At 44.9% G+C, this 11100-nt stretch overlaps 1 protein-coding gene across 28 annotated transcripts; it reads right to left on the bottom strand.

The window, feature by feature from the left end:
- Positions 1–298: 298 nt before the first annotated feature.
- Positions 299–5610, bottom strand: LOC120678413. Of its 28 annotated transcripts, XR_005676548.1 has the most exons (8): positions 4242–5610; positions 3943–3995; positions 3724–3844; positions 2750–2866; positions 2563–2679; positions 1532–1566; positions 1208–1435; positions 299–573 (listed from the first exon to the last, which is right to left on the bottom strand). XR_005676548.1 is itself a non-coding variant. In XM_039959600.1 (3 exons), exons 1-2 carry the CDS (start codon positions 5061–5063, stop codon positions 3761–3763), a joined length of 906 nt encoding a protein of 301 aa, XP_039815534.1. In that variant the 5' UTR covers positions 5064–5610; the 3' UTR covers positions 2465–2679; positions 3724–3760. The 28 variants fall into 28 exon arrangements, 1 of the variants encoding a protein (XP_039815534.1); XR_005676546.1 differs by having other exon boundaries at positions 1208–1409; positions 2750–3844; XR_005676547.1 differs by having other exon boundaries at positions 299–1566; positions 2112–2679.
- Positions 5611–11100: the final 5490 nt, after the last annotated feature.

Here is an 11100-nt window from a genome sequence, read left to right as displayed (position 1 = left end):
TGATTAATTATCTGCTTCTCGAAAAATGCCAAACAAAATTTTGTTCAACTCCTTGTGAAATATTCTTTCTAGTGGTGCCACTTATTTTGGTGGATCTCCACTTTTTGTTAGGGTTTAGTTTGATTTCTTGTTCTGTATTTGAAAGCTTGGTTATATCATAACTTTTGACTCAAAAATGATAAAGTGATAAAACCTGTTCAGTTAGCCTTATGTTTATGTCCTCTCCCTATGGTAATTTTCTGAGAACTAATTGATGTAGTTTGCATGACTTTTCTGATTTTACCTGTTTAGAGTGGCAGAAACTTCCAATATCCATAAGTAATTCTATAAAAATGCTTCTTCTGCAAATCCAAGTTCCTTAAGTTCACTATAATGTCCTCTACATGCTAAATCAATCTCATGATTTATACTTGCTGTCCCTGTTCTCAAGGCGTCGCCTAGGCAACGCCTAGGCATCCATGCGCCGTCCACCGATTTGCGCCTTGCTCGCCTAAGCGCCCGCCTTGCTCGCCTAGGCGTCCAGCCGCCCCACCTTGCTAGGCGTCCGCCTTACCGCCTTGAGAACAATGCTTGCTGCATACCACATGCAGGTGGAAGTAAAAAAATAACCAAAACTTTACTATATTACAGTGTAACAAAAACATGTAGACATCGTAATCATACAAATTTGATTAATGATCTTAAACTCTAGAGGCCTTATAACAGAAAAGAAAAATGCCACTTAAAATATGATCAATAAAATTTGCAGAAGAACAAAGCACTGATAATTGAGCAGCTTGAAGATTTATGACAGTTTATTATTTTGTATCCTACAAATAATATAATTGGCTATAAATATTTTTAAATTCACATTAAATATACAAACACAGTGCACTTAGATATGTACTGTAAATTAGTGTTTCATATATCAGCCGAGAAAAAAGGAAAATCTTTCAATTTTTTTTCTATCAAAACCAAATTAGAATGAGATCCACATTAAGAATGCATACCAGCAGCGAGAAAGAACAAAAACGTTTGTTATGGTGAGATTCAGGAACATGAAAACAGAGATGAAGATTTGAAATCAGTAACACCACCAGTGTGTATTGATCATAATATCAGTATTGCAAAACACAAACCAAAGAACAATTTCAATGACTAACAAATATACTGATCAAAGGCATGGCAAGCTAAATTAAAATAAGACATCTGCTTTCCTCTGACTTACCTGTTTACACTTATTGTGAAAAGTGCAAGATCACCTTGCTACCTCTGATGGGGCAACGTGTCAGATAACATAAGCCATCAAGAATTGAGAATCAACACAAAGTGATCCTCCTGTGCCATTTGTGACAAGAGAAGGAAAATTCAGAGAAACCAAACCTACTAGGAATCAACAAATTGAGCCCCAATATTCCTCAATCAAGCCACTACAAAACACAAATCAGATAGAAACCTATAGGAAAATCAAAAATCAAGCCACAATATAACTCAATCAAACAATTATAGACAGACAAAACCAAAATTAGACACTCGTAGAAAGACAAAATACCTTAATATCTCAAACTTAGTTGCATAAGTCGCAGCCTGCATGTACCAAAATTATATAAGTTAGTTCATTGTAAAATTTCATATAATACCTGTAAGAGTTCAACTGTTAACTTGCTTTCAACATATAGATGCCTTTAGATATGAACGCTAAAGAGTGTGAATTTGAGGAAAAATACGTTGAAGATTATCCTAAGACATACATGACACATCTCTTCAATAATTGTTGAGCAAAAAAAGCACTAAACTCATACATAGTTAACAAATACTCTCTCCAATTAAAAGTATGTGACGTTAAGAACAAGTTGTTCGATGAACAAATTAGCTAGCCCTAAATATCATACATTTAAAAATGGGTGAAATGTACCAATAAGAAAAGAACATAATAACATGCACACAGGAACTATTTGATCAGCCAAAAAGAAATTGGGAAAGGTCAGTTTAGTTGGTACAAAAGAAACATCGTAAAAGTTATATTAGCTACTTGGTCATCATTAACAAGCAAGCCCATAATACTACTCTATAATTTCACTGGATTAAATAAATCATACATATAATCAATTATGTGTAGAAAAATTACATACGAGTATTATGAACACACAAACTTCTCTAGCTGCAAATTTAGTATGACCATGCATATTTCCCATAGCACTCATGATGCACCTGCTAAATACATCTCTCAAGGGGCTGCCTTTGAAGAATACAATGCTAAGTAGGCACAGCTTTGTGAACTGCATGTAAAAACTAAGGATGGTATGATTTTCTACAAAAAAGATTTCTCAAAATAAACTAGACGATGACTAATCATTTATTAGAAAAATTTATGGAGTAGCATTTGAAGTAGAATGGATAGCCACGGTGATGCCTAGCAAGAAAATATATGGCATCTATAAAACACACTAGAACATTCGGCGCGCGATGCGCGCCCTACTATCTGAACAATCAAATGTAAGTAATCATAAGGCAATAAAAAATGACAAATTATATTCACAATATTCCCACAGGCTACAGCATTGCTTGTTTCAAGGTTGTTACATTATTGTTTTTCCTCATTGGTTGTTGATACTTCTTGCATGTCTTCGTATTGAATTATTCTCTCTAGTGCCGAGTTTGTGTTCTCTGCCAAGGGCAGCTCCTCCAGCTGGTCATTTCCTGAAAGCAGAGAAGTTTATTAGCTTCAGAGAGACCTTTTTCCTATTGTTTCAGTGTAACTTTTCATCACCTGATAGTGCATGAATAATACAAACAACTCCAGCAAGTCCAAGGTTGCATCTATCCAGTGTGAGAGATCTAATACTGCATGGCTCCCGAGATATGGTAATACATATTACAAGAACATCTGAATAGGAATTAAACCTCAGGTTAATTGAATTTCCTCCAATGTTTATGAAATGGTTAATTGGCTCTCCGAATTTCCTCCAAGATTACGGATCAAATCTGCTGAGTTCAAATAAATGTTCTCCTTTGATAATAGAATATTGTTCATTCTCAAGAAATGGTTCGCATGTCTTGCATTCTTGTACTGTAACATAATTCTGTTAAATATAGCATATAAGATTGTTGTATGCTTGCATGTGTTTCTCCTTGTTTTTAAACAGGATCCACATCATAAATGTGCAAAAAGCGAATGCAGAATTTCCAACCCTAAACTGAGTACCATATTATTTCAATTTGATGAATAGATCTCAGGGATCGTAAAAAACCTAAAATTAAGCCGCGTGGGACCAAATTGATTACAATGCAAATGAAGACGTGGGACCAAATCGATTACAATGCAAATCCAGTCATCCAGAGCCAAGCCACCATATGTCTGACATGATGAAGCAAATATATGCTGAAGCCATTTGATTGTTTGGTTCCTTGTGATTTTTTAGCAGAATTACAGAAATACCATATCAGTCCAATAGGCAATAAGAGCAAAGTAGCAGTTCAATACTATCCCATAAATTAAGATCAAAGCAGTATAGTCAGCAATGGAGTGGCTGAATAAGTTCCTTAAAAGGCTATACGTACCAATCATGGGTTTGGGTTATCAGAACAGCATAAAGCACTACATGTAAGGGATTGGTAGCACATGTTTGATAGTAAAGAAAACACCCATTTAACTGTAAATGATGATTTCTACAGTGCTGCCAAAATAATGATGCACGGTGTAAGACAAAACAAAAATGAATTGAGTTACTGGAAAATAGGTACCTATTATGTTATGAGAAAGATCCAATACTGATATTGTTTATGATATTAGGGAATCAAGAAAGGGCTTAATTGACAGATCCTGCAGTCCGCAATCAGAAACAATGACTTCATCTTCGGAGGCCTGTCAGAAAACAGAAGACACACATATTTAGCAAATTTACTATATATACCTGCTTTCTAACATTATCATTCAGATACAAGTCTATCTAAAATACTTACCTCAAGATTATATAGTTTTATCAGCAACTTCTTATTGGGTGCTTCTGATAACTCTGTGCAGCAATCAACACACAATTTCATCAACCGCATTGGCTCCTAAGGTGTTAGCTCTCTACATGTGGCTCTGAAAGCTAGAGCTAGGGAAAAAAAAGGGGAAGCTGAATATAAATTAAGTGATAAATGAAACTTATTAATTGTTGCATGATTCACTATGCCTGGTTGATCTGCAAACCATTCACCACGACAATGAGCCAACAGCAATCAACAGATACAGGCAATAACGAAGGGAAGAACCTCACCTTGAGGAAATCCATGAGTGATCGGACTTGCCGTGCAGCAGCATTCCTGACAGGCCTGCTCCTGAAAGCGACCTTCATTCGCTCCAGCTCCTCGACCTGCTCCTCCTTGAAGCTCCGCACCACGTCCCTGATCCCTCCATTATTTGCTTCCTCCCTTTTCCCCTTTTTCCTTCTTGGCACATCCTCGGAGGTGGGAAATTCGAGGAGCAGCCGGGCAGTGATGGCCGCGGCATCCGCGGGGAGGAGCGGCAAGGGCGCCACTGTGGCGGCGGCGGAGAGGAACGCGAGGGCGAGCAGCGCGGAGGCTGGGTCAGAGACACGGTGAGGAGCAGAGGAGCCTGGAGAGGAATGGCAATGGGGGCAAAGGACTGGGGCTAGAAGGCCGGCGAGAGGATGGCGTCCGACTTGAGGAAGGATAGGAGCATTGCGCTTGGCCTCCCGCAGCACGTCGAGGAGCCCGGCTGGCATGCTCTCCCGCGCCACCGCCTCACAGTTGACCTTGCCTCCTCCGCGTCGAAGGTGATGGGATACGGCCCAGCGGGGCCGGCCTAGGCACACGGCGGCCGCCGGCCGCTCTGCTCGATGCGCTGGAGCAGCAGCGCCGTGGCCGGCCGACACGCGCCCCCTCACTTCGAGCCCCTCCCTTCGAGCCGCCCCTCGCGTCGGATCCGGATCCGGATACCGCGAGAGCGAGCGGCGGCGGCGGCGAAGAGCAAGAGTAGCGACGGCGGGGAGGACCGACGGAGGCAGGCAAAGAGGGGGGAGGAGCGACGGAGGTAGGCGGAGAGGGGGAAAGGGAGGGGCGGCGACGGGGAGCACCATAACTTTTTTTTGACTATATGCTTCCGAGGCTGCACGAGCTCTCGACTGCTCCCCGAGCTCAAGCGACGGTATTGCTCGTGCCGGCGGATAGGAGGGCGAAGGGAGGGACCGCAGCTCTATAACTCCAGCCGCCGCTGCTCCCTCCTGGCGCACGCCGCTCTCGTAGCCACCCGCTGTGCCACCACAACTGCTGCACCCGCCGGCGCGAGATCTGACGGGCCGAGCCTGCCGAGGCCTCCGGTGCCGTGGCCGAGCCCGGCCAAGGCCTCCGCGCCGGGGGGTCGCCGGCCGCCGCTCCGAGCACGCCCCTGCGAGATCTAGTGCGGGAGGCCCTGCAGCCGGGCTAGGGCCGCGTGCCTAGGAGGCAGAGGCTGGGGGCCGAGCTGGGCGAGGCAACGGGAGAGACGATGCGGTGGCGGTGGAGGCAGGCGGAGAGCAAGATGGGAGTGGAGGCAGAGGCGCGAGCGCGGCGAGCAGGGAGAGCGGCGGCGGCGGCAGGGAGAGGAGAGAGAGAGAGGATGGGAGTGAGTGGGGTGGTAGGGTTTGCGGTTTGGATTGGAGAGGGGGGTTTCCGAAAAAATATTATGCGGGCGGTTTTTTTAAAAAACGACAAGAGTTTTCGATTTTTTCTTCTTCATGTTGAAATAAAATTTACAGCAGGGATCTATATACAAAATAATATAACGTTTTTACTGTTACAGTTGGATGAGTTGGACTACTGATTGATTTCAAAAAAGTGTAAGGGTCTTTTTGCAAAATCTCCAAGTTGAGCGCTGATCGACACGCGTCCCATTTTTACCGTGGGATGCGGGGAGCACAACGCAGGGCAGGAGGTTTTAACCATTGAGATGGTATATACCCGACTCCAACATAAACACAAGAAGAAAAATAGATCTACTCTAGAGGATGGAGGAATTCGTGCAGTCGTGTCCACAAGCAAAAGGAATTCTCGTTCACAATACGCAAATCAAAATTAAAAGAACATCAACACAAATGTCAAAAATATATAAAAAAGATATTGAATAAATATTAAGATTGAAAATGCCTTAAAACTCCTAAATAGGAACAATGCAACTACCAAGCTATTTCTATGACCAACATTATTAGTAATGCTCCCTACGATAGAAAGCATGTTGTGTAACCCAAAATGCATACACATAACACATTGGTGCAAACAAATGAAATTTTTACCGCCAGCAAAACAGCATAGATCATGCATGGATACATGGCTTTCAAGGTATCTTTGGTTGGGCTTTTGGTTGTGGCTTTTGCCCCCAAAAACCAACATCCCAACCAAAAGGGTTGGCTGTCACCCAAAGCCATAACCAAAAGCAGCTTTCATCTAGTACAAATTAGAAAGCACCTGGACCCCCTGCTTTCACTGGCTTTTGGGTGAAAAAATTACTCACCTGCCACTGGTTATGTAGATAACAGTTCGTGTTCTTTTCTTTCCATCGCTCTCTCCTCTTCCCTCCGGTGCCCCTCCCTCCCTTTCGGTCCTCCCAAAAGCCAACATCCCAACCAAAAGGGTTGGCTGTCACCCAAAGCCATAGCCAAAAGCAGCTTTCATCTAGTACAAATTAGAAAACACCTGGACCCCCTGCTTTCACTGGCTTTTGGGTCAAAAAATTACTCACCTGCCACTGGTTATGTAGATAACAGTTTGCATTCTTTTCTTTCCATCGCTCTCTTCTCTTCCCTCCGGTGCCCCTCCCTCCCTTTCGGTCCTCCCCTCCAGTGCCCCTCCTCACCGGCTCCGGTACCCCTCCCCTCCACCTCGCCCTCACCTCCGGCGGCACTCCCTTCCGGTGCCCCTCCCCTCTGCCACACGCCCAACGCGAGCGCAAGCTCCGCATAGGCGCGCTTCGGACTGCAGAAGAAGCCCCGGGATCCGCCGTAGGAAGACCCGCCGGCGAGAGCTCCTTCAGCGGGCGGGCGAGATCCGCCGGCACGCTTGATGGAGCTCAGGGGCGGGCGAATCGCACAGCTGTGCGGACTCGGTGGGCTCGCACGTCACGCCGCAGCCAGTCGCCGCCGGGGGCTAGGCCGGGCGGACACGTAGGCGTGCACGGGGCATGGCCATGAGGCCACATGCCGTTGGGGACGACAGAGCAAGCTGGCTTGTCCCCGTACGCACCGCGATGGCAACTGCCGAGCGAGCGTCTAGCGGCGGATCGAAGTGTGGCGGCGCGCCGTTGAGAGGGGCTCGGCGTGTGGCGGTCCGGAGATTCTGCTCGGTTGGCATCGGGCGGAGGCGCGCCACTGTGTAGGCGGATGGTGGAGGAGAGGGAGAAGGTGGCGGCGGAGCCTGTTCCGTGCGTGGCCGCGGGATCCGCCCCTACACGCATCTAAGAAGATAGGAGAGGCTGGCCATCGGGTCCACTCGTCTGTGAGACAGCATTTGAGAAGTCACAGCTGCTGAACCAAAGAAGCTTTTGACTCCCTCACAGCTACTTTTCCAAAGCTACTTTCCAGAAAGCTACAGCCCACAGTTGCTTTTTCAAAAGTCACAGCCCAACTAAACACACCCTCAGGCTTTGCACAATTAATTTACATCAAACCTGTTCCTCTAACAACTACCATGCCTGGCTGGTGCTTTCAGGAACAGAAATGAGGGAGGATATATCAATTTTACAACACAAGATAATTTAGACACATAAAACTAATATTGTAGAAAATTATGGAATCTCTAGTTGTAAAATAAAAAATTACATGGCAGTAATACTGAAATTAACAAATCTAAATTACATAGAAACAATGTTGAACTTAACAAAATTCTCCAGATGTAAATTTAGTATAGTAACCATGAAAGTTTTTCATATCACAAAAAAAGGCCTAGCAGATTGCTACCTTTATTAGAGATTAGTTGGTCAGCATAATGCTCCCTTTTTTACTTAAAACTTATTACATAGTAGCAATATTGGAATTAACAAATCTATCTAGTTGTAAAATTTAAAATTACATAGAAACAATATTGAACTTAACAAATTTCTATATATGTAAATTTAGTATAATAGCCATGCAAGCTTTTCATATCACAGAAAACACCATTTTTACAGTCTGTAATGGCATTAAGCTGATCACCAAAACACAATTTGGTTTTCTGGCTAGTCAAAAAAATGGTGTGCCGCTAACTGGTCACAGGAAACACAAAACTTGATTCCCCACACAAAAATTGAAACACATACGATGAAAAAAAATTCTAATCAAAATAGCTTCAACTATTTGTTAAACCTGCAAGACATGAATACTAGCAGTACGCTCCCCCCTAATCTGATTCCTTATCTTCCTAGTTGGCTACCAGCAACCTGCTAGATGTGCAAAACCAAAACCCTTAAACCTCATGAAAAGAATCCCCCACTGGTGGTACTACTCTGCAAAAAGTGCATGCCGATTCATGGGAGTATGAACTCTACATAAAAAAAAGTCTTGTCTCTAGAACTAGTGTAAAGTCAACAATACATCCTCTTATTCCCAGTACCACACCATAGCTGGAAAGAAAATTGAAGTAAAAAGGAAACAAAAATGTAGTCAACTTAATGGCATGAACCTTAGATATATTTTTAGAGCTTCACGGAATGGCCAAAAACTATACTGAACTGCTGCAGTTAACACACCCACATCTCATAATTTTTACTGCTGCCGCAATACAGAATTGGCAACATTTTACCACTAGCAGAATCACACCATAATTTTTTACCGCAAAAATTAGATAGCAAATATTAACAATTCAAATAACTATTCTACTAGGATTTCAAAAGTAATATCTCATGGGATAAACTTATGTAGAGCATTCACACCAAACAGGATCAACTAAATGAGCTAGCCTCGGCCAAAAAAGGGCTCATGAGTCCTGATGAAATTATTCAAATATACAACCAAGACACTGAAGGAAAATAATCACCAAGCCAAACTTGAAAATTAATGAAATAATGAGCAACAAAACGAAAGCATCAAAGAAAGTTACAGAAGTCACAGGGACCTTTTGACAATGTTCGCCAACGAAATTAGCACTAGAACTAAAACCAAAAGTTTTGGTAGACAGGACTGCCGCACACAAGGCCAACAGCCTGCTAGCATAGGGACACAGACCAGAACTAGCAAACAAAAAGAGCTGCTACCTGCAGGAAACCAAATGCTGTGAAAGCTATCACCAAATAAAATAGCATTTGTTCCCTATTTCGAATCTAACTAGATGACAAATCAAATTGCATTCATACCAAATCACTACTCCAGCCACTCCCACCCTAAACACACACACCAGCAGATAAAAAATTTATGTAAAATGTGAAATCACCAAGAGCAAAACCCTAGATGCCAATGAAAATCGAATCTGCACTGCAACGTACTAACCCTAGACCCCCAGATAAACACGTACATACACTAAACGCCACAAACAAAATCCTAATCTAGGGGGATGCCTGTGTTGGGGACGCCACCTTTGCCTGTCGCCGAAGGCAATCAACTGCGAGCAAGGAAGCGGAGCGAAATGGCGAAGCGAATTGCAAAGGCGAAGAGGACGCGCCCGAATGCCTTGGAGCGAAGGGAGGAGATCGCAGGCAATTCCCGTCCGAAGGGAAGCGAAGAGGCTGCACGCCATGGCGAAGGGACGAACGGCGAAGTGGCTCTGAGAGCCCCTTCGGCGAGGCAGCGAAGACCTTGATCGCGAAGGGGCGCGAAGAAAGGCAGGCCCACTGTCAGAAATCTGTATTGAATGTCATGTCCAGCTGTAATTCCACTACATTGTGTTGATTGTTTTAACATTATGAGATTACTCTAGGAATATTCCCAGATGCTGGCAGTAAGGGGGTAGTAAAGAGATTTTAGCCAGGGAGTAGGTGAACCGTTGGGCTATAAATACCCCCCATGCAACCGTTGGGCTATAAATTCCCCGAAGGATGACTTTAGCTCAGGCCGGCATGTCAAATGCGCCGGTGGCAGCAAGAACGAAGGGAAAAGGGAATGAGCTCACCGCCGAAGAGCTAGAAGAGCAACTCAACAAGTTAAAAGAAGAAGAGCTTCGCTGCAAGGCAATGCGGCAGTCCATTCGAGATCATCTGGTAATGATGAAGCCCCTTCTCCAAGACCCTAAACCCATCCAACAGGTGCCTCAGCCCCAAAGGCTTCGCCAACAACCCATTCTCATTGAAGAATAGTACTCGGACGAAGAGGAAGGTGAGTACGTGATGCCACATCAGCTTCGATCGCAACAAGGTCTCGCAACGCCCCTCTCGGCAGAGTTCGAAGAGCTCCCGTGGCCTCCATGCCTCAACCTTACTATTCTCCCACAATTCGACGGAGACTCTGACCCAAAAGGTTTTCTACTCAAGTACGAAGCGGCCATCGAAGCATCCGGAGGCGGCCCAGCATGCAAAGTCAAAGCATTCGTCCTTTCACTCAAGGGCCTCGCTCAGCATTGATACTCCAACCTCCTAGGCAGCCACATCCACACCTGGGATCAGCTCCGAAGAGAGCTCACCGCTGCCTTCATAGCGCCGAAGCTTGAAGAAGTCAACTCATGCGACTTCCACAACTTGAAGCAAGAAGGATCCACACTGCAAGAGAACTTGCATCGTCTCATCAGGCTTCGCGCAAGGGCTCCAGATGTAGCGGAGAAGACCATCATCGATGCCGCGATCGCAGGCTTAAGTCTTGGCCCGTACGGAGAGTACCTCGAGCACCGCAGGTCGAAGACCCGGAATAGGCTCTTCGAGATTATGCAAGAATATTGCATCTCAGACAAAGGAAAGCGCCGGAGAATCGAAGAGATGAATGAGAAGAGATCGCGCAATCGTGATCGACCGAAGCCACATCAGGCTGAACAAGCAAAGACCCCGAAGGCCGTGAACATGGTCTCCGGTGACGAAGCCCGCAACTCCCGGCCTCAGAACAACAGAGGAGATAGGAGCGACCGAAGCAACTCCAATCGGGGTCGGAGGGAAAACTCCGGCCGAAGACAGAAAGTATCCTACTGCTGCATTCATGGCAGAGACAAGGGTCATTGGACGAGTGAGTGCCCCCTCGTCAAGGAGACAAA

This window comes from Panicum virgatum, chromosome 6N (assembly GCF_016808335.1).
Source record: "Panicum virgatum strain AP13 chromosome 6N, P.virgatum_v5, whole genome shotgun sequence".
Lineage (NCBI taxonomy): Eukaryota > Viridiplantae > Streptophyta > Magnoliopsida > Poales > Poaceae > Panicum > Panicum virgatum.
Note: the sequence above shows the minus strand (reverse complement) of the source record. Positions and strands in the feature narration are given on the sequence as shown.